Here is a 22,957-nt window from a genome sequence, read left to right as displayed (position 1 = left end):
TCACAGCACCAAGGCCTCAGGGCTCATTCCTGAGCTCTTTTTCACGCCAGTCTCATGGCCGCCACTGCCCACATCTCCCCCTTCTTTCTTCTGGATCTCCACGCTCAGCCCCTGCTTAAGGGCTCCATCAATAAGAAACTGTCTGAGCCACTGGAACCGAACAAAACAAACACTCTTAATGCAAGTTCTTCCCTCGTGCTCCTACCCTAGCAGATAAACAGGTAAAGAACAGTTCGCTTTCTGCCCTGACAGCTGGGTTTGAGCTCTAGAATGAGACTGCAGATCCAGATGCACTTTGACAGGGGTAACAACTCAACCTCTTGTGGCTGTAAAAAGCCACTGGTCCCAGTGGAGGGACACCCATCAAGACCACTACAAAACCCCCGTCCGCCCCGTAATTGGGCCCCCCCGCAAAAGGTGGACATCCCCCCCCCAAAACTGCTGGAGATGGGTGCCCCCCCATGACCGTCCCCACCCCCCCCACTTTAGCACCTTCCCAATGGATGCTTCCAACCATGGCCTCCCCCCAGACTGGGACCACCCCCTCCCCCATCCAGGACCACCCACCCCATTGTGGGGGGGGTCTCTATGGGCCTAAGGGTGCCACCCCACAAATCACCCTGCGGCTTGAAGCTTAAACCCCAACCCTTATTGACCCCCCCATGACATTAATGCCCCCCCCCACCAGGGTGATGGATGAGGGCCGTCCCCCCCACTGAGCATTGCTATGGTGGGGGGGGGACAGGAGCCGCTCTGTGGCGCCCCACTGAGACAGGACCCCCCCATCCCCTCCCCCCAGGTGCCAAACTGAGCCTGCCACTGACCCCCCCTCCATCGCACTGACTACCTCAGGGGCTGTGCCCCCCCCCCCCCCCCCCCCGGTCACTGTGTCCCTATTCGGGGGGGCCGCTATGGGGGGGGGTGGGGTGGTCTTGTGAGATATTAATGGGGTCCCAATGGGATCTTAATGGGGCCCTAGAGGGATCCTAATGGGATATTAACGGGGTCATAATGGCATCCTGATGGGATCTTAATGGGGTCTAAATGGATCTTAATGGGGTCCTAAAGGGGTCCTAATATCATCCTAATAGGATATTAATGGGATACTAAAGGCATATTAATGGGATATTAATTGGATCCTAAAGGGATATTAATGGGGTATTAATGGAGTCCTAAAGGGATCCTCCTTAGATCTTAAAAGATCTTCATGGATTCTGAACCTATCCTAGTGGGGTCCTAATGGGATCCTGACGGGGTCTTATTGGGATGTTAATGGGGTCCTAAAGGGATCCTATTGGGGTCTTAATGGGATCTTAATAGGATCTTCCTGGGATCTTAGTGGGATGAGGGGTGAATGGGGACCCAGGAACATGGACAAGGGTGAGCGCTGACCCCAGTCCCTTTTCCTGGCACTGGGGACACCAGTGCTGGGATCTGGGAGAGGTCCAAAGTGTGCTGGGATGGGTGTTGCAAGCTGGGATGGGTGCTTGTGGTGGGATGGATACAGCATTGAAGTGTGTGAGGTCCCAAGGGAAGATCCCAAGTCTGGAAGCGGGATGCTCCAGCTGGATGCAGGGATGAAACAGAACCATGGAAGGCTGGGTTCTCCTTCATCATTTGGGTGTGTTCCAACTGGAACAGGGAAGTTCAGGTTGGAGATAAGGAAGTGAGGGTGCTGGGACACTGGGATGGGTTGAATGGAGAAGGAGGGATGGGGCATGGAGCAACCTGGTCTAATGGAAGCTGTCCCCTCTCCTTATTCATGCCACGGCTTGATGGTAGGGCAATGATTGGACTTGATGCTCCTGAAGGTCTTTCCCAACCTGGCTGATTCCCTGATGCCCAGCTCCCGCTTCCCACTGTGCCCTCCATCCCTCATCCCCATCCCTCCCCATGCACCAGAAGAAGAGGTGGGCGTGCAAAGCGTCCCCTCTACGGGAAAACGAGGCAACTTTACTGCAGTTCAAGCCAACTGCAGGCGATGCCGCTCCTCAAGTCTTCTTCCCCCCTAGACCCTGCAGCAACTCCCGCACCCGAGTGGCGAATTCCACCAGCACCCGAACCGGGAACGAGCAGAAGCCACTGATGCTGGAGGCCGTGGGCGCCGGCATCGTCTCCTGGGTGGGAGTGTGGGAGACGTGCTGGTGGCTCCATGTCGGGGGCGTGGCGGAGGCTCCCGCGGAGCGGAACATCCCCAGCTGGTAGAGGATCCACTCATGGAAGTGCTGCGTTGAGGTGTAGACCCCCGGATGGTTGGCCCTGGCGCAGCCGCGGCCCCAGCTCGTCAGCCCCACAACCCAGAAGAAGTTGGCGCGCTTGTCCTGGCACATGAGGGGACCGCCGCTGTCACCCTATGGAGGAGAAGGAGAGAGGATGAGGATGGGGATGGGTGGCCATGGCAACGCCGGAGGGGACCGCCACTCTCCCCTGTGGGGATGGAAGGGTTCTCCTTCATCATTTGGGCGTGAAGAGGGACCTTCCACATGGATTGGAGCCGTAGGATGAGGAGTGATGGGTTCCAACTGGAACAGGGGAGTGTGGCTTGAGATAAGGAGAAGTTGTTCCATATGAGGGTGGTGGGACACTGGCATGGGTTGGATGGAGAAGGATGGATGGGGCTTGGCGCAACCTGGTCTAATGGAAAGCGTCCCTGGCCCTTGCTTCCACCTGGATGCTTTAAGCTCCTTCCCAACCTAACACATTCCATGAACCCGTGCTCATGACACGGTTTAGTGGTGGAATCTCGATGCTCTTAAAGCTCCAGCCTCTATGGTCTGTGCGCAGGGATGACGGCCCAGGAGGCGGATGCACTTCCGCAGCTGGGATAAGGGGGGATGCAGAGCAAGGCCCTGCGGATGGGAGAGGAGAAGGGAGCCCCGATGGCACATCCCTACCTGGCAGGTGTCGATGCCTCCCTGCGGGTACCCAGCACAGAGGTTGTGTCTCTTGATGGCCCCTCGGTACCAATTGGTGCTGTTGCAGAGCTTGACATCAATGAGGCGGACCTTGGCCTCCTGCAGGGCTGATGGGGACGATGCCCCCGCTGTGGGGACACAAAGGGGGTCAGGGCTGGGGGTACAAGGGATGGCTTTGGGGTATTGGGGGCTGAGAAGCTCAATGGGATCCATCAACACCCCCCCCACCCACCCACGGCCTGGGCTGCATCCTCTTTGCTCAGTATCCTCAACATAAGGAGGACGTGAAGGGACCTTCAGCGATGGGACAAGGCCTGATGGTTTCCAGCTCAACCAGAAATGCCCAGGTTGAATATAATGAAGTGGTGGGACACTGGGATGGGTTGGATGGAGAAGGCTGGGATGCCTCCATCCCCAGTTGGAGCAACCTCCAATAGGCCTGGATGAGCTTTACCCTCCCTTCCATCCCATTCCATGAACCCATGACCCAGCATTCCAAGGCCAACGGGGCCGTCGGGCACTCACTTCTGGCCTCCCTCGCGCCCCATCCGCTGATGAAGCACTCGGAGAGCTGGGATAGCCTGAGCGTCGCATCGGGCACGCAGGCCAGCTGCACGTGGTACCCGCACTGCACCGGCTGGTCCAGCTCCACCAAGGCGATGTCGAAGCCGCCGGAGATGCCGGTGTAATATTCATGGACCACGACCTGCCGTATCCGCCGCTTCTGGGTCTCGGCATTGGCCCAAGCCAGGTCCGTGATTCCGACCATCACGAACCAATCCGTGGTGAAGCTGGGAGGGAGTGGAAGAGCAGGGGTTGGAGCCGTAGGACAAGGGCTGATGGGTTCCGACAGGGACTTGCAGGTTGGAGATAAGGAAGGGATTCCCTGGGAGGGTGCTGGGGCACTGGGATGGCATGGACGGAGAAGGTTTGGATGCTCCATGCCTGGCAGTGCTCAAGGCCGGCTTGGAGCAAGCTGCTTTACGGAAGGCATCCCTGCCCATGGCAAGGGGTTGGAAGTGGGTGATCCCAAGCTCCTTTCCAACCCAACCCAGCCGATTCCATGATCCATTCGATCCCGTGCCATTCCATTCCATCTCATTCCATGCCATTCTGTGCCATTCTAATCCATTCTATGGAGAAGAGGGGTGGGAAGGAGCCACACTCCTGGTGCTTCCCAAAGGAAAGCACTGCCCCAGGGTGGCTTAGGCTCAAGGGCTGTCAAGCTGGAAGCAGCCTTCTCTTGTGCGCTCTTCCCAGTGCATCCAGGATGGGGAATCGGACGGGATGGGAGCTGCTCCTGGGCTATTCCCTAAGGCTGGAATCCCTCCTCTGCCTTACTTTTGCCCAACGAAGCAGTGAGCAGCCGTGAGGACCCACTGGGGGGTGATGAGGGACCCCCCGCAGATGTGCGAGGAGCCGGTGCCCCTGGGGAACTGGATGCTGACGATCCATGGCCAGGCGCCCTGCTGCGCATCCACGCCTCCGACGATGCGTGACGTCCCATAGTAATCAGCCATGGGACGGGTACCGCAAGTGCCTCTGGAAGCAGAAGCCCAACACTTGATGGTTAGCGATGAAGGGCGAGCATGTTCCCACCCCACTGGTGCCGCAGGTACAAGGGACCCTATGGGGTGCCCCATAGCTGCGCTGTGCTGCCACATGGGGTGATGGCAAGGAAGTGGGGCTCCCCCAATCCCACCATCCCACTGGTGTGCCCCTGGCTGGGAGCAGCAGCATCTCCCTATGGAATAGCAGGAGCCCCGGGGCCTGGTGCCACTCACCCACAGCTGTCCCAGGAGCCTCGCACCAGCCAGGCCGAGGCCAGCAGGATGACGGCACGGAGCAAAGCCATCGCTGCCAGCACTGCTAAGGGTGACAACAAGGAGCTGCAAGCACCACTGCACCCAAAGCACAACTGCCCCAGGGACACGGGTGCTGGGTGCAGGTCCCTTGGAGCTGGTGCTGATGTCATAGAGAGGCATGGGGGGGGGGTTCCGTGGGGGGGAATGGGGCGTGACCATGAGGGGTTCCATGGTGTGGGGGGGCATGCTGAGACGGGGATGTTCTGATGGGCTTGGGGTGATTTGAATCCCTATGGGATGCTCTGGAGCTCTGTGGGATGCTCTGGAGCCCTGTGGGATGCTGTGAATCCCTATGGGATTGATTCTCTTCTTGTGGGATGCTGTGAATCCGAATGGGATCCTCTGCTTGTGGGATGCTCTGAATCTGTATGGGCTGCTCTGCTTGTGGAATGCTCTGAGTCCCTATGGGATGCTCTGGAGCCCTATGGGATGCTCTGCATCCCTGTGGGATGCTCTGGAGCTCTGTGGGATGCTCTGGAGACCTATTGGATGCTGTGAATCCCCATGGGATTGATTCTCTGCTTGTGGGATGCTGTGAATCCGTATGGGCTGCTCTGCTTGTGGAATGCTCTGAGTCCCTATAGGATGCTCTGCCTGTGGGATGCTCTGAATACCTATGGGAAGCTCTGCCTGTGGGATGACCTGAATCCCTGTAGGATGTTCTGCTTGTGAGATGCTCTGAAACCCTATGGGATGCTCTTTTTGTGGGATGATCTGAATCCCTATGGGTTGCTCAGCTTGTTGGATGTTCTCAATCCCTATGGGATGCTCTGCTTGTGGGATGCTCTGAATCCCTGTGGGATGCTCTGGAGCCCTATGGGATGCTCTGAATACCTCTGGGATGCTCTGGAGCCCTATGAGATGCTCTGAATACCTCTGGGATGCTCTGCTTGTGGGATGCTGTGGAGCTCCCTTGTGCCACCAGCTCCTTCCCAAGATCCATACACCAGAGAATATCCACACTGCAGCACAGAGGTGTGTGATCATGGAGTCATGGAATCCTGGAGTCATGCAACGGGTTGGGTTGGAGGCACCTTAAAGCTCTTCCAGCTCCAACCCCTTCCATGGGCAGGAACACCTTCCATAGAGCAGGATGCTCCAAGCCCAATCCAACCATGCCCGCTCCCAAGAACACCCCACAAACCCAATTAACTTGGACGGTTTTACCTCAAGGGTTTCAAACCAGTCCAGCCATGTTTGGAAATCAGTGCACACACAGCCAGAATCATGGAAGCCACCCACTCAGACGGGGACTCTGGTACAATACGGGGACGCCCTAGGAACTGCCCCAGGAACAGAGGAAGAACGTGTCCAGGGGATGGTGGGATTCTTGAAGCTCCTGGGACTGAACGGTTATCGGGGATCCAGATTAAAGGCCCAACTAATTCAAACCCGAGTTTCCTCCTTAGGATATGAAGTAACAGGAGGACAGAGAGAACTTGGAATCGCTGGAAAAGAAGCCCTTTGTCAAACTCCACGACCGTTGACCGTCAAGGAGCTCCGGATGTTCCCGGGAATGACGGTATGGGGCAGACTTGAGATCCACGATTACGGTGTTCTGGTAGGACCACGCTAGGAACTGTTAAAAGGAAACCCTCCCTCTTTGGAACGGACTGATGCAGCAGAGGGGGCTTTTAGAAATTCAGGAAGAGAGCAAATGAGAGCTGCAGCTCTGGGACTTCCGGATGCAAACCAACCCTGTTGGCTGTATTCTGATGGAAAACAAGGAACAGCCTCGGGGGTCCTGGCTCAGGGACCCTAGAAAAGGGCAGTGGCATCGTTTGCGAAAGAGCTGAATGAAGCGAGCAGAGCACGGCCCGGATGCCTGAGGGCTGTGGCGGCGGTTCTCATGAATACGGAAGAGGCCGCAAACTCTCCTTGGGACAGAAGATGACTGTACTGGTGTCCATGTTGTATCGGCAGCCCTGGAACAGAAAGGAGCCCACTGGTTATCTCCTTCACGGTTTTCAAAGTACCAGGCCACCCCTGTGGAACAGGATGATATAGAAATTGTGGTCACCGATGTGGTGAACCCAGCATCCTTTCTGCAGGAACCACTAACACACGAGTGCTTGGCCACTGGAGAGACTGCGCATTGGAGCCCACCAGATTTGGTTCTTGGTTTACTGATGGGAACCGCTCCATGAAAAAGGGTGATCGAAAGGCAGGATATGCCCTTACCACCACTTGACAGGTAACAGAAGCTAAACCTTTACCAGCAAACCCCTCTGCCCGGAAGGCAGAAATAACAGCATTATCGAGAGCCTGGAACTGGCTAAAGACAAAAGGATCAATATTTGGGCTGATTCTAAATACGCCTTTGGTGTGGCCCATGCACACGGAGCCATCTGGAAAGAACGAGGGCTTTTGAACAGCCAAGGGAAACAGATTAAACGTGCTGCAGAAACTGCTGTTCGGCTGCCTGAGGAAGGAGCTGTTATGTATTGTAGAGGGCATCAACACGGTGACCCTGATCAGGAAATCGGAACTAATTTGGCCGATTTGGAAACCAAACGAGCATCTGAACAAGGTAAAATCATGTCCTTAATCCCTGACGGCAAACTGACAACTGGGAAATCTGAACCCAGATATTCAAAAGGGAATGAAAAGCTGACTGAAGATCTGAAAAGACAGGAAAACAAAGAGGGCTGAGTTCAGATAGCTGATGGGCCCACTGTAATTGCCTATAATCCACTCTGGAAGCTGGTTCAGGAGGAACATAATGAAACTCATTGGCTGAAAACAGAAATCAAACTGGGACAATCGGGTGAGGAAGTTCTCTGGGACAGCAGTGGCAAATAGATTTTTCTGAATGTCCTGGGTTCAGCAGCAGCAGTCATTTTTCTCCTTCTTAGTAGCTGGTGCAGCGCTGTGGTTTCGTTTTTTGGCCTGGTGTCCTGGTTTGAGCAGCAGCAGTCAGTTTTCTCCTTCTTAGGAGCTAGTGCAGTGCTGTGCTTTGATCTTTTGGCCTGGGAACAGCGCTGATAACGCCGATGTTTTCAGTTGCTGCTCGAATGTTTGGTCTGGCCAAGGACCTTCTGAGCCTCATGCTCTGCCAGGGAGGAGGGGAGGCCAGGAGGAAGGAGAGACAGGACACCTGACCCAAGCTAGCCAAAGAGGTATTCCATACCACAGCACGTCATGCCCAGGATGTAACGGAGGGTGACCCGGAAGGGGTAGAGGGACTGCAGGGTTGGAGGAGGTATCGGTCGGTGCTCGGCTGGGGGGAGTGGGGCGAGTTATTGGTCGGCTGGTGTTGAGGTGTTGTATTCTTTCCTCTTGTTATTTCCTTTAGCATTATTATCATTGGTGGTAGCAGTAGTGATCTATGTTATACCTTAGTTACTGGGCTGTTCTTATCTCAACCCGTGGGAGTTGCATTCTTTTTGATTCTCCTCTCCGTCCCCCCAGAAGCAGGGGGAGGGCAAGAAGGGGGGGTAGTGAGTAAAAGAGGTTTGTGGTTGGGTTTAAACCACGACACCTGGGAACAGCGCTGATAACGCCGATGTTTTCAGTTGCTGCTCAAATGTTTGGTCTGGCCAAGGACTTTGTGAGCCTCCTGCTCTGCCAGGGAGGAGGGGAGGCCGGGAGGAAGCAGAGACAGGACACCTGACCCAAACTAGCCCAAGAGGTATTCCATACCACAGCACGGCATGGCCAGGATGTAACTGGGAGTTACCCGGAAGGGCTGGGACTGCAGGGTTGGAGGAGGCATCGGTCGGTGCTCTGCTGGGGGGACTGGGGCGAGTTATTGGTCGGCTGGCGTTGAGGTGTTGCATTTTCCCCCTTGTTATTTCCTTTATCATTATTATTATTGGTGGTAGCAGCAGTGATTTGTGTTATACCTTAGTTACTAAACTGTTCTCATCTCAACCCGTGGGAGTTGCATTCTTTCTGATTCTCCTCTCCATCCCTCCAGGAGCAGGGGGAGGGCAAGAAGGGGGGGAGTGAGCAAACGAGGTTTGTAGTTGGGTTTAAAGCACGACACTTGTGAGGTCCCAAGGGAAGATCCCAAGCCTGGAAGCAGGATGCTCCAGCTGGATGCAGGGATGAAGTGGGATGCTCCAGCTGGATGCAGGGATGAAACAGAACCATGGAAGGCTGGGTTCTCCTTCATCATTTGGGTGTGGGGAGGAGGGTGATGAGTTCCAACTGGAACAGGGAAGTTCAGGTTGGAGATAAGGAAGTGAGGGTGTTGGGACACTGGGATGGCTTGAATGGAGAAGGAGGGATGGGGCATGGAGCAAATTGATCTAATGGAAGCTGTCCCCCCTCCTTCTTCATGCAACGGCTTTATGGTAGGGCAATGAGCGGACTTGATGCTCCTGATTGAATCAGGAATCAGGAATCAGGAATCAACCTGTGCCATTCTAATCCATTCTATGGAGAAGAGGGGTGGGAAGGAGCCACACTCCTGGTGCTTCCCAAAGGAAAGCACTGCCCCAGGGTGGCTTAGGCTCAAGGGCTGTCAAGCTGGAAGCAGCCTTCTCTTGTGCGCTCTTCCCAGTGCATCCAGGATGGGGAATTGGACAGGATGGGAGCTGCGCCTGGGCTATTCCCTATGGCTGGAATCCCTCCTCTGCCTTACTTTTGCCCGACGAAGCAGTGAGCAGCCGTGAGGACCCACTGGGGGGTGATGAGGGACCCCCCGCAGATGTGCAAATCGATTTTTCTGAATGACTGAGCAAAGGAGGTTATTGCTATTTGTTGGTGTTCAAAAGAATATTGGGGACAAGAGCGACAGGTTTGGATTTTCCATTTCACCCTTGCAGACCTGGAGACCGGGGTTAAGAAGATTATACCTGTGTACAAAGCAGTGCCACAGGTGTAAGTCACTGTTCAAACTGCAATCACTCTATGAATATTAGATGGTTTCGCAGTTCAGTGGTGGCCCGTTCCTGAAGGGAAACGATGGGATGGGTTATGCGGAGAAAATGCTCATAATACTCCACCCCGACTGGAAGGGGGCATGCACCTTAGGTGCTGTGGTACCCATTCTTGCTAGTATTGGGTTCACAAGGGGGGGGTTGTTCCATAATCAATGGTTCCTACATAGATCAAAGTGGCAGAATTGAAACAGACCTGGAGGAAATTTGGAACCAAACGGAAATATTTCATGCAATGACCAATGATGATACCTCCTGGGGTTTTGAAGAAATCTGGTGTCGTGGTTTAAACCCTACCACAAAAGCTCGTTCACTCACTCCCCCCCCCCTTTTCTCTTTCTCCCTCTTTCTTTCCTTCCCCCCACCCCAACCCTCCCCGCTCCTGGAGGGATGGGGAGGAGAATCGAGAGAATGTAACTCCCACGGGTTGAGGTAAGAACAGCCCAGTAACTAAGGTATAACACAAATCACTGCTGCTACCGCCAACTGATAAGAGAAAATAGCAAGAGAACACGATACCACCGCCGAGCGAGTTCGAGCCCCCCGAAGTGAGACCGTGCCCTTCCGGGTAACTCCCAGTTACATCCTGGGCATGCCGTGCTGTGGTATGGAATACCTCTTTGGCTAGCTTGGGTCAGGTGTCCTGCCTCTGCTTCCTCCCAGCCTCCCCTCGTCCCCGGCAGAGCATGAGGCTCACAAAGTCCTTGGCCAGAATAAACATTATTTGACAACAACTAAAACCAATCGGTGTTATCAGCTCTGTTCCCAGGCTGGAAGTCAAAACACAGAGCTTGCGCCAGTTACTAAGAAGGAGCAAAACGGCTCCTGGTAAACCCAGGACAGGTGTCGTGTGTGTTCCATCAGAAGTGTGCTCCGCACCTCTAGGCTGTAAGCGGTGCAGGATGGCACCACGTTGTAAGCTCAAGCTCTAATCAGCAGAAACATCGGAAGCAAGGAATGTCCCTGTTGTCTGTGCCCCCAGACACACAGGAAAGGAACCACAGGCATCTCCGTAGCTTGTGATTTGAAAGGTTAAAGGGGGGCACTTAAAAACCCAACTGGTTCCAATTAGGGGAGGCCGTTCCAGGACATGGAATGGAAATGCCACGTGGACTTCACTTACCTTGACCCATGGTCTCCTATAGGAATTAGCAGTCAGTGTTTGGACTTGTAAAGACATCAACAGGAGTACAAAAAGGACTGTGTGACCTGAGCACACTTGTTTTGGCTTTAATGAAAGGAAGGGTATAAAAAACACAAGGGTACTCGATATAAAGGCTTCTTGGTGGAATTTGGGTGTTGGGAGAGTCGTGTCTGGCTTTCCCGGTCGGGATCTGTAAATGAAGGAAGAAGGGTGCTTTAAAACACCTTCACCGACAAGAAAAGCACTCCCTGAACAATACGAAATGCCGTGGCTTTCTCTGAAGCTTGCAAGTAGAGAAAAATCACTGAGTAATTATTTTGATTGCCAATTATCTCCACTATTATCCTGCTGTTCTGTTCTCAGTCCCTTCTGAACTCACTTTTGCTGCCCTTTGGAGGATACAACAGCTTCCCCAGCATCCAAAAGAGGGTTATTCATTGATATAGCCTTCAGATTGATGCAGTTTGAATTACAGTATGTTAAGGTGGAAAGTCTGGTCTCCTCGTTGCACCTAAACAGTGTGGAAATCGCTGAAGTGTCCATCTTTGTCCCTAAAATGGGAAGTTTGTAATTGTTACTGTACTGTTGTTAAGATTTAACAGGTGCAAAACCTTTGCAAGTCACTGGTTGTGAATCGTGTGAAACTGCCACGTCCTGCTAAAAAATACTGATTTATTATGCTATTTATTTGATGGGCTTGTCAGATCTATAGCATTTGAATTGTTTTTAACCCTTACATATTACCTAAGGAGTAAATTTAGTCTGTTCACGAAGATGAGACCTCACCCGGAGCATTGTGTGCAGTTCTGGTGTCCTCAACATAAAAAGGACATGGAGCTGTTAGAACAAGCCCAGAGGAGGCCACGAGGATGATCAGGGGCTGGAGCACCTCCCGTATGAAGACAGGCTGAGGAAGTTGGGGCTGTTCAGCCTGGAGAAGAGAAGCTGTGTGGAGACCTCAGAGCAGCCTTCCAGTATCTGAAGGGGGGCTATAGGGATGCTGGGGAGGGACTCTTCGTCAGGGACTGTAGTGACAGGACAAGGGGTAACGGGTTAAAACTTAAACAGGGGAAGTTTAGATTGGATATAAGGAGGAAATCCTTTCCTGTTATGGTGGTGAGACACTGGAATATAACCCCCATTTTCAAGAAGGGCAAAATGGAAGACCCGGGGAATTACAGAGCAGTCAGTCTCACCTCCATGCCTGGTTAAATCTTGGAGCACATTCTCCTGGATGGCATGCTAAGGCACATGAAAAACAACAAGGTGCTTGGTGGCAGCCAGCATGGCTTCACTAAGAGGAAATCCTGCCTGAGCAATTTGGTGGCCTTCTATGATGGGGCTACAGAACTGATGGATAAGGGTAAAGCAGTTGATGTCATCTACCTGGACTTGTGCAACGCGTTTGACACTGTCCCACACGACATCCTTCTCTCTAAATTGGAGAGATATCAATTTGATGGATGGACCACTCGGTGGATAAAGAACTGGCTGGACGGCCACACACAAAGAGTTGTGGTCAGTGGCGCGATGTCCGGCTGGAGACCGGTAACGAGTGGTGTCCCTCAGGGATCGGTGTTGGGACCGGTCTTGTTTAACATCTTCATCGCTGACGTGGACAGTGGGATTGAGTGTGCCCTCAGCACGTTTGCCGATGACACCAAGCTGTGTGGTCCGGTTGATACGCTGGAGGGAAGGGATGCCATCCAGAGGGACCTTGACACGCTTGTGAGGTGGGCTGATGCCAGCCTTATGAAGTTCAACCACGACAAGTGCAGGGTCCTACACCTGGGTCGGAGCAATCCCAGGCACAGCTACAGACTGGGCAAAGAAGAGATTCAGAGCAGCCCAAGGAGAAGGACTTGGGGGTGCTGGTCAATGAGAAAATGAACATGAGCTGGCTGCAGTGTGCGCTCGCAGCCCAGAAACCAACCGGATCCTGGGCTGCATCCAACCAGCAGGTGGAAGGAGGTGATCCTGCCCCTCTACTCTGCTCTTGTGAGACCTCACCTGGAGCATTGTGTGCAGTTCTGGTGTCCTCAACATAAAAAGGACATGGAACTGCTGGAACAAGTCCAGAGGAGGCCACGAGGATGATCAGGGGCTGGAGAACCTCCCGTATGAAGACAGGCGGAGGAAGTTGGGGCTGTTCAGCCTGGAGAAGAGAAGGCTGCGTGGGGACCTAATAGCAGCCTTCCAGTACCTGATGGGGGCCTATAGGGATGCTGGGGAGGGACTCTTCATCAGGGACTATAGTGACAGGACAAGGGGTAACGGGTTAAAACTTAAACAGGGGAAGTTTAAATTGGATGTAAGGAGGAAATTCTTTCCTGTTAGGGTGCTGAGGCACTGGAATGGGTTGCCCAGGGTGGTTGTGAGTGCTCTTGGCAAGGCAGCAAAGGGGATCAGGGGGTGCAAGGGACAAGTGCGGTCCCAGGGTAGGGATGCTCAGAGCTCTCTGCCCCAGGCCTGGGGCTTTGCAAGCAGCCGGAGCAAGGGGGACACAGAGAGCAGGGCGGCAGCAGCAGGGTTTTAGCAAGGGGGGAACAGCACCGAAGCACCCAAAGCAGCAGGGGCTGGGCCTGCACTCCAGGACACGGCCCAGGCTGGACGCCCCCTGCACAGCAAAGGGGCAGAAGGCACCCGCAGGAACCCCTGCATGAGCGGGGAAGCCACGATGGAGCTCAGCCCCAGGAGCAAGGGCCTTTGCCAGGCCCAAACCCAGCTCCCCCCAGGAGGGGGGCAAGAAGAAGCAGCCGATGTCTCTGCTCAGCCCTCTGCTTTGAACCAAACTATTTATGAACGACAATAAATCATCTGCTGCAAAACACATCCAGGGCTGGGCTGGGAATGGGGGACAGGGAAAGGGGGACAGGGAATGGGGACAAGGAATGGGGGACAGGGAATGGGGACAGGGAATGGGGGACAGGGAATGGGGACAGGGCAGGGACTTGGGGGTGACTGTGAGCAGAAGAAACACTTAAGGGGAGCGCTGTGGGGCTGCAAGGAGGACGCAGAGGAAGGAAGAAATCTGGTAACTGGGTTAGGGACACGGGGAGGGATCCGGGAGCCGTCAGCGCAAGAGCTTCATTGGCTGGGGGCGGGCGCAAGGGGTTGGGGACAGTTCCTTGGGTCTCCTCCTGCTGCCCTTCCGGGTGCTGTTCCCCCAGCGAGGCTCTGAGGAAGACAAGAGCAGAGAAACAGATGAGGCAGCTCCTGGGCAACAGCAGCAAACCCAGAGCCCCTCCTGAGGAGGATCCAAGCCTCCTCCTGATTGGGAGGAAACTCCAGGAACAAACTTGCCAGCAAAGTTTTCAAGCTGACAAGCAGGTATTCTTTATTGCGGCGCCGGGAGACACGGGAGAGAGCTCCTCCTAACGTGTGTCTCTCTGTTGCTCCACAGGCTGTCCTTATCTAGTCCCTGGGCACACATACATTAGGTCGTTTTCCAGAAAGTTCCCCGCATGCGTACAGAATTGTGGCGGTGGTCTCTGAGGGTCGTTTACTTCCTCCAACAATCTTCATCACTTCTGGCAGCCTTTGGAGCATGCGCAGTAGATGCTCATACCAGTTTAATTGGTTCGTTAGCACAGGAGACATAATAATCCTCCTATCCTCCTACTTATCAGTTAGTTTAACTGTAGCCCATCCTGGACACCTGCCATTCCCAGATACTCCTTATCCCTGTGTCCTGCTCTTCTAGCCTGTTTTTCTTAAAACTCTGTCAACTATAACAATTTATCTTGCACAAGAATGCTCAGTGTGTTCTCCAGCTGCACTCTATTTTTTTTCTATGTACCATGCACTTTAGTAATTTTCCATTGCTACTGTTACAAAGCCATCAAACTTAGCATTACTTAAAACTGATTCTAAAGGTTTTTATATTCCATTTTGTGATTTTCTGTCCCCCTTGTTTCACTCCTTCCCACCCCTCTCCAAGGGCCCTTCCCAAGGCTGTGGCTGCAGCCAGGAACAGCAAACCCCAAACGGCCTCTTCCAGCAGCACCAAACATCCCATTCCCAGGTGTTTGCCCCCCCAGACTAGAACGGGGCTGGCACCGCAGCAGCTCACCGAGGCAGGGAGCACTCCCAGCGCCCATCACGCTGCAGGGAAAGGGCTTCCCTAGGTGCCTGCCTGGGTGCGGAGGAGCACAGGGCTCACCTGGGATGCGGGAGCGCTGCACACAGCTCTTGCTGCTGCGCTGCAGTTGGGCAGTGCAGCTCTGGAGGCCCCCCGGGCATGGCAGGACAACGCTGGCACAAGGGAGCTCCAAGGCATCCCACAAGCAGAGCATCCCAGAGGTATTCAGAGCATCTCATGGGGCTCCAGAGCATCCCACAGGGATTCAGAGCATCCCATAGGGCTCCAGAGCATCCCATAGGGATTCAGACCATCCCACAAGCAGAGCATCCCATAGGGATTCAGACCATCCCTCAAGCAGAACATCCCATAGGAATTCAGATCATCCCACAAGCAGAGCATCCTATAGGGATTCAGAGCATCCCACAAGCAGAGCATCCTACAGGGACTCAGAGCATTCCACAAGCAGAGCAGCCCATACAGATTCAGAGCATCCCACAAGCAGAGAATCCTATATGGATTCATAGCATCCCACAAGCAGAGAATCAATCCCATAGGGATTCAAAGCATCCAATAGGGCTCCAGAGCATCCTACAGAGTTCTGGAGCATCCCAAAGGGATTCAGTGCATCCCACAAGCAGAGCATCCTACAGGGCTCCAGAGCATCCCACAGAGCTCCAGAGTATCCCATAGGGATTCAAATCACCCCAAGCCCATCAGAACACCCCCGTCTCAGCAGGCCCCCACACACCATGGAACCCCTCATGGTCACGCCCCATTCCCCCCCCACTGAACCCCCCCCCATGGAACCTGCCTCTCTATGACATCAGCACCAGCTCCAAGGGACCTGCACCCAGCACCCGTGTCCCTGGGGCAGTTGTGCTTTGGGTGCAGTGGTGCTTGCAGCTCCTTGTTGTCACCCTTAGCGGTGCTGGCAGCGATGGCTTTGCTCCGTGCCGTCATCCTGCTGGCCTCGGCCTGGCTGGTGCGAGGCTCCTGGGACAGCTGTGGGTGAGTGGCACCAGGCCCCGGGGCTCCTGCTATTCCATAGGGAGATGCTGCTGCTCCCAGCCAGGGGCACACCAGTGGGATGGTGGGATTGGGGGAGCCCCACTTCCTTGCCATCACCCCATGTGGTAGCACAGCGCAGCTATGGGGCACCCCATAGGGTCCCTTGTACCTGCGGCACCAGTGGGGTGGGAACATGCTCGCCCTTCATCGCTAACCATCAAGTGTTGGGCTTCTGCTTCCAGAGGCACTTGCGGTACCCGTCCCATGGCTGATTACTATGGGACGTCACGCATCGTCGGAGGCGTGGATGCGCAGCAGGGCGCCTGGCCATGGATCGTCAGCATCCAGTTCCCCAGGGGCACCGGCTCCTCGCACATCTGCGGGGGGTCCCTCATCACCCCCCAGTGGGTCCTCACGGCTGCTCACTGCTTCGTCGGGCAAAAGTAAGGCAGAGGAGGGATTCCAGCCTTAGGGAATAGCCCAGGAGCAGCTCCCATCCCGTCCGATTCCCCATCCTGGATGCACTGGGAAGAGCGCACAAGAGAAGGCTGCTTCCAGCTTGACAGCCCTTGAGCCTAAGCCACCCTGGGGCAGTGCTTTCCTTTGGGAAGCACCAGGAGTGTGGCTCCTTCCCACCCCTCTTCTCCATAGAATGGATTAGAATGGCACAGAATGGCATGGAATGAGATGGAATGGAATGGCACGGGATCGAATGGATCATGGAATCGGCTGGGTTGGGTTGGAAAGGAGCTTGGGATCACCCACTTCCAACCCCTTGCCATGGGCAGGGATGCCTTCCGTAAAGCAGCTTGCTCCAAGCCGGCCTTGAGCACTGCCAGGCATGGAGCATCCAAACCTTCTCCATCCATGCCATCCCAGTGCCCCAGCACCCTCCCAGGGAATCCCTTCCTTACCTCCAACCTGCAAGTCCCTGTCGGAACCCATCAGCCCTTGTCCTACGGCTCCAACCCCTGCTCTTCCACTCCGTCCCAGCTTCACCACGGATTGGTTCGTGATGGTCGGAATCACGGACCTGGCTTGGGCCAATGCCGAGACCCAGAAGCGGCGGATACGGCAGGTCGTGGTCCATGAATATTACACCGGCATCTCCGGCGGCTTCGACATCGCCTTGGTGGAGCTGGACCAGCCGGTGCAGTGCGGGTACCACGTGCAGCTGGCCTGCGTGCCCGATGCGACGCTCAGGCTATCCCAGCTCTCCGAGTGCTTCATCAGCGGATGGGGCGCGAGGGAGGCCAGAAGTGAGTGCCCGACGGCCCCGTTGGCCTTGGAATGCTGGGTCATGGGTTCATGGAATGGGATGGAAGGGAGGTTAAAGCTCATCCAGGCCTATTGGAGGTTGCTCCAACTGGGGATGGAGTCATCGCAGCCTTCTCCATCCAACCCATCCCAGTGTCCCACCGCTTCATTCTGTTCAACCTGAGCATTTCTGGTTGAGCTGGAAACCATCAGCCCTTGTCCCATCGCTTCACGTCCTCCTTATGTTGAGGATACTGAGCAAAGAGGATGCAGCCCAGGCCGTGGGGGGGTGTTGATGGATCCCATTGAGCTTCTCAGCCCCCAATACCCCAAAGCCATCCCTTGTACCCCCAGCCCTGACCCCCTTTGTGTCCCCACAGCGGGGGCATCGTCCCCATCAGCCCTGCAGGAGGCCAAGGTCCGCCTCATTGATGTCAAGCTCTGCAACAGCACCAATTGGTACCGAGGGGCCATCAAGAGACACAACCTCTGTGCTGGGTACCCGCAGGGAGGCATCGACACCTGCCAGGTAGGGATGTGCCATCGGGGCTCCCTTCTCCTCTCCCATCCGCAGGGCCTTGCTCTGCATCCCCCCTTATCCCAGCTGCGGAAGCGCATCCGCCTCCTGGGCCGTCATCCCTGCGCACAGACCATAGAGGCTGGAGCTTTAAGAGCATCAAGATTCCACCACTAAACCGTGTCATGAGCACGGGTTCATGGAATGGGTTAGGTTGGGAAGGAGCTTAAAGCATCCAGGTGGAAGCAAGGGGCAGGGACGCCTTCCATTAGACCAGGTTGCTCCAAGCCCCATCCATCCTTCTCCATCCAACCCATGCCAGTGTCCCACCACCCTCATATGGAACAACTTCTCCTTATCTCAAGCCAGACTCCCCTGTTCCAGTTGGAACCCATCACTGCTCATCCTACGGCTCCAATCCATGTGGAAGGTCCCTCTTCACGCCCAAATGATGAAGGAGAACCCTTCCATCCCCACAGGGGAGAGTGGCGGTCCCCTCCGGCGTTGCCATGGCCACCCATCCCCATCCTCATCCTCTCTCCTTCTCCTCCATAGGGTGACAGCGGCGGTCCCCTCATGTGCCGGGACAAGCGCGCCAACTTCTTCTGGGTTGTGGGGCTGACGAGCTGGGGCCGCGGCTGCGCCAGGGCCAACCATCCGGGGGTCTACACCTCAACGCAGCACTTCCATGAGTGGATCCTCTACCAGCTGGGGATGTTCCGCTCCGCGGGAGCCTCCGCCACGCCCCCGACATGGAGCCACCAGCACGTCTCCCACACTCCCACCCAGGAGACGATGCCGGCGCCCACGGCCTCCAGCATCAGTGGCTTCTGCTCGTTCCCGGTTCGGGGGCTGGTGGAATTCGCCACTCGGGTGCGGGAGTTGCTGCAGGGTCTAGGGGGGAAGAAGACTTGAGGAGCGGCATCGCCTGCAGTTGGCTTGAACTGCAGTAAAGTTGCCTCGTTTTCCCGTAGAGGGGACGCTTTGCACGCCCACCTCTTCTTCTGGTGCATGGGGAGGGATGGGGATGAGGGATGGAGGGCACAGTGGGAAGCGGGAGCTGGGAATCAGGGAATCAGCCAGGTTGGGAAAGACCTTCAGGAGCATCAAGTCCAATCATTGCCCTACCATCAAGCCATGGCATGAAGAAGGAGGGGGGACAGCTTCCATTAGACCAGGTTGCTCCATGCCCCATCCCTCCTTCTCCATTCAACCCATCCCAGTGTCCCAGCACCCTCACTTCCTTATCTCCAACCTGAACTTCCCTGTTCCAGTTGGAACACACCCAAATGATGAAGGAGAACCCAGCCTTCCATGGTGCCTCCAGCTGGAGCATCCCACTTCATCCCTGCATCCAGCTGGCGCATCCTGCTTCCAGGCTTGGGATCTTCCCTTGGGACCTCACAAGTGTCGTGCTTTAAACCCAACTACAAACCTCGTTTGCTCACTCCCCCCCTTCTTGCCCTCCCCCTGCTCCTGGAGGGACGGAGAGGAGAATCAGAAAGAATGCAACTCCCACGGGTTGAGATAAGAACAGTTTAGTAACTAAGGTATAACAGAAATCACTGCTGCTACCACCAATAATAATAATGATAAAGGAAATAATAAGAGGAAAGAAGAGATAGATATCCTGATAGAGGTGATGGAGCTGATGGGGCTGATGGAGGTGATGGAGCTGATGGAGCTGATGGGGCTGATGGAGATGTTGGAGCTGATGGAGCTGATGGGGCTGATGGAGCTGATGGGGCTGATGGAACTGATGGGGCTGATGGAGCTGATGGAGCTGATGGAGGTGATGGGGCTGTCGGAGCTGATGGAGGTGATGGGGCTGATGGAGCTGTGGCTGCGCTGCCCCTCTCGCTGTTCCAGCCAGCAGCTCTGGTGTCACCCGATCCATCCGTTCCTCCCAGGCCTGGATTCACCCCCAGGTCACTTTAAACACACTGAGAAGGGCTCCTCCCGTGTGCCCCGCGTGCTGCAGGCGCTCTTTAGGCCTTGTCTGTGGGGTCTCTACAAACTGCCCCAGTGCTCCCATAGATGGAAAGGGTTTGGGTTTGTTTTCCTTCACTGCACGGCTCCGGTGTCCATCCCGGCCGTGCCACCGCTGGAGCGCTGGGAAGCGGATCGGGGGGCAGCTTCTTTTGCACACGGTGATGCAACAGCTGAGGGGGCCGCACTGCTGCTTCCAACCCCTTAAAAACTAATACGGGAACCCGACAACAGAAAGCACACAGAACACTGCCTGCCACCAACACACACGCACACAGACACAGACACACGCATGGGATCGCACAAGCACACTCCCCACAATGGCAGTGTTTGAAACACAAAACCCGGACCATCATTACGCCACTTCACAGCCCCCTGCACAGAACGTGGTGCCAGGACCCTGTGAGGATGGACGATCAGGCTGGAAAAGTCTCCAGGGGTCGATGGCAACATGGATCTATTTGTATGTGCCAGCCCCTGGTACGTGAGTATCCCAGAGAGACCCTGTCAAATGAGCTCTCTATGGGGCCCCGGGTCCATGGTCCGTCACCATTCGCCTGGTATCTTTCATAAGAGCATAGCAGAGACCTTCCCACGGCGGGTCCTGCTCCGGCACACACGCCACCGGGAAAGCTCTCAGTCCATCCGCATCCCTGCCCCTCTCCCTTCTCCCTTTACAGCTGCCCGTTTGTCATAAGGATGTGGGGGATGCGAACCAGGCTCCTTGCCCGGATCCAGAGGCCCCGGCTCCAAAGGAGCATCCAGGTCAGCATCAGCATCATCAGGCGGCAGAACCACAGGAGAGCCTCGTGTGTGTGCATGGCGGGGGGGTGCACACCCACCCCTGAGCCTGCCCAGGGGCTCTCCCTACCCTGAGCACCTCAAGACGCTGCTGGATGGATCCCCAGGGTGCAGGCACAGCCCTGGCACTGCAGCGGGCACCCTGTGACACCTCGGACCCAGCACCCCGTGTCCCCAGGGCATTGCGCCCAGCAAACCCTCCGGCTGCCCCATGGGTAGGGATGGAGCCGGGATGGGGATGGAGAAGGGATGGGTAGGGATGGCCGTGCCCTGTGCTCCCCATGCCGGCTGTCGCGGGCCCTCCCCGGATCCCAGCAGAGCCTGTGGATGGGGCAGGCGGTTCCCGGTGCCCAGGCCGGGTGCCAGGGCACATTCACCCCTGCAGGCGCCGCAGAGGCTGGGTTTTGTGCCATCCCTCCAGCTCTGTGGCCAGTGGCCAGTGCCGGCGGGACGGGGGGGACGGGGCTCCATAAAACCCCTCATCCCGGCGCATCGCGCCCATCCCATCGGCATGGAGAGCCAGCGCCTGTCCTCCTACAGCCGCCGCTCCGGCACCGCCGCCCCGCTGCACCGGGTGCTCCCCGCCAGCTCCCCGGCGCGGCTCCGGGTGCCCCGCAGCTCCCGGCTGGGTCCCCGCATGGGCACGGGCAGGATGGATTTCTCGCTGGCCATGGCGCTCAACTCGGAGTTCAGGGAGACGCGCAGCAAGGAGAAGGTGGAGCTGATGGAGCTCAACGACCGCTTCGCCAGCTCCGTCGAGAAGGTCCGGCTGCCGGAGCAGCAGAACCGGGGGCTGGCGCTGGAGCTGAACCAGGCGCGGGACCAGGAGCCCTCGCGTGTGGCCGACGTCTACCGGGAGGAGCTGCGTGAGCTGCGGGGCCGCGTGGAGCACTTGGCCACTGCCAAGGCCCATCTGGAGACGCAGAGGGACAACCTCAGCCAGGACCTCGGCAGCCTCCAGCACAAGTAAGGAGTTGCCTGGCTTGGGGTAGGCGTGGGCTCAAGGTGGCCGCTGTGACCAGGAGGATGGTCAGGAGCAGAGTGGTGATGGGGAGCAGGGGGACCACCACAGGATGCCCCCAGGGACCAAGGTGGCTGCTGGGACAGGATTGAGAGTGGCTACTGGGGATGGGTGTGAGGAGCATCGCCAGGACCAGGGTGGATGCGGGGATGGTGATCAGGCTTGTTCTGGGGACCAGTGTGGTGATGGGGACCATGGTAGGAACAAGGACCAGGGTGCCACCTAGGACTAATGTGGGAATCGGGGTGTCCCCAGGGACCAGGGTGGTCACCAGGACCAGGGTAGCCCTGGGGACCAGGTACTGCTGGGTACCAGGGTGGTGATGGGGACATGGGTGGCCCCTGGGGACAGTGGTGGAGGGTGTGGGATGGGCACGTGCACCTAACCCAGGGTGTAGGGGCTGGAGTCGCGGGGCTGTGTTGACCCGTGGGGGGGGGCTGTCCAAGGGGCTGAGCGTAACGGTGCTGAACGGGTAACGGTGCTGAACGGGTAACGGTGCTGAATGGGTAATGTTGCTGAACGGGTAACGGTGCTGAATGGGTAACGGTGCTGAACGGGTAACGGTGCTGAATGGGTAACAGTGCTGAATGGGTAACGGTGCTGAACGGGTAATGGTGCTGAATGGGTAACGGTGCTGAATGGGTAACAGTGCTGAATGGGTAACGGTGCTGAATGGGTAACGGTGCTGAATGGGTAACGGTGCTGAACGGGTAACGGTGCTGAATGGGTAATGGTGCTGAACGGGTAACGGCGCTGAACGGGTAATGGTGCTGAAAGGGTAATGGTGTTGAATGGGTAACGGTGCTGAATGGGTAATGGTGCTGAAAGGGTAACGGTGCTGAATGGGTAATGGGTAACGGCGCTGAACGGGTAACGGCGCTGAACGGGTAACGGTGCTGAACGGGTAACGGTGCTGAAAGGGTAACGGTGCTGAACGGGTAATGGTGCTGAATGGGTAACGGTGCTGAACGGGTAATGGTGCTGAAAGGGTAACGGTGCTGAATGGGTAACGGTGCTGAACGGGTAACGGTGCTGAATGGGTAATGGTGCTGAACGGGTAATGGTGCTGAACGGGTAATGGTGCTGATTGGGTAACGGTGCTGAATGGGTAATGGAGAGAGGAGGTGGGGGCTATGGCGGGGGCGAGCGAGTGGGGCTTAGGGGGCGATGTGGGGCGATGTGGGGCCGGAGGGGAGCCGGTGTGAGGGGTCCGAGGCATCAGGGAGGGCGGTGGGGCAGGGCCCTGGAGGGGGTGAGTGGCTGTGGGGGCCCGGAGGGGGGTCGGGGGTCGGTGCCGGGGTGGGGGGGATGTGGGGCCGTGGGGGAGGCAGTTGGGGGTTACAGCGGTGGCTCTGGGGTTGGGGCAGGGGGGGTGCGCAGGGCCCTGCCCAGCTTCAAGACCCCCCTGCTTTAAACGCTTCCCCCGCGCTGAGCCGTTGCCCTCCCCCAGGGTGTGCGAGGTCCGTTGAG

The 22,957-nt window shown here is 56.3% G+C and overlaps 2 protein-coding genes across 2 annotated transcripts; one reads left to right on the top strand and one right to left on the bottom strand.

Moving 5' to 3' along the window:
• LOC136024273 (acrosin-like) lies at positions 1-4,435 on the bottom strand. The gene is made up of 5 exons (XM_065699488.1): positions 4,257-4,435; positions 3,441-3,706; positions 2,895-3,043; positions 2,034-2,351; positions 1-150 (listed from the first exon to the last, which is right to left on the bottom strand). The coding sequence occupies exons 1-5, from the start codon at positions 4,433-4,435 to the stop codon at positions 1-3; spliced, it is 1,062 nt and encodes a 353-aa protein (XP_065555560.1).
• An 11,396-nt stretch (positions 4,436-15,831) lies between these two features.
• On the top strand, positions 15,832-18,591 carry LOC136024272 (acrosin-like). Its single transcript, XM_065699487.1, has 5 exons — positions 15,832-15,902; positions 16,145-16,345; positions 16,896-17,161; positions 17,540-17,688; positions 18,232-18,591. The coding sequence occupies exons 1-5, from the start codon at positions 15,832-15,834 to the stop codon at positions 18,589-18,591; spliced, it is 1,047 nt and encodes a 348-aa protein (XP_065555559.1).
• Positions 18,592-22,957: the final 4,366 nt, after the last annotated feature.

This window comes from Lathamus discolor, chromosome 20, assembly GCF_037157495.1.
Source record: "Lathamus discolor isolate bLatDis1 chromosome 20, bLatDis1.hap1, whole genome shotgun sequence".
Lineage (NCBI taxonomy): Eukaryota > Metazoa > Chordata > Aves > Psittaciformes > Psittacidae > Lathamus > Lathamus discolor.
Note: the sequence above shows the minus strand (reverse complement) of the source record. Positions and strands in the feature narration are given on the sequence as shown.

Coding starts and splice junctions, on each gene's coding strand:
- LOC136024273 (XM_065699488.1), bottom strand. CDS start 4,435: ATGGCTGATTACTATGGGACGTCACGCATCGTCGGAGGCGTGGATGCG. Junction 3,707..4,256: donor CACTGCTTCGTTGGGCAAAA/GTAAGGCAGAGG, acceptor ACTCCCTCCCAG/CTTCACCACGGATTGGTTCG. Junction 151..2,033: donor TGGTGGAATTCGCCACTCGG/GTGCGGGAGTTG, acceptor GTTCGGTTCCAG/TGGCTCAGACAGTTTCTTAT.
- LOC136024272 (XM_065699487.1), top strand. CDS start 15,832: ATGGCTTTGCTCCGTGCCGTCATCCTGCTGGCCTCGGCCTGGCTGGTG. Junction 16,346..16,895: donor CACTGCTTCGTCGGGCAAAA/GTAAGGCAGAGG, acceptor ACTCCGTCCCAG/CTTCACCACGGATTGGTTCG. Junction 17,689..18,231: donor GAGGCATCGACACCTGCCAG/GTAGGGATGTGC, acceptor TCTCCTCCATAG/GGTGACAGCGGCGGTCCCCT.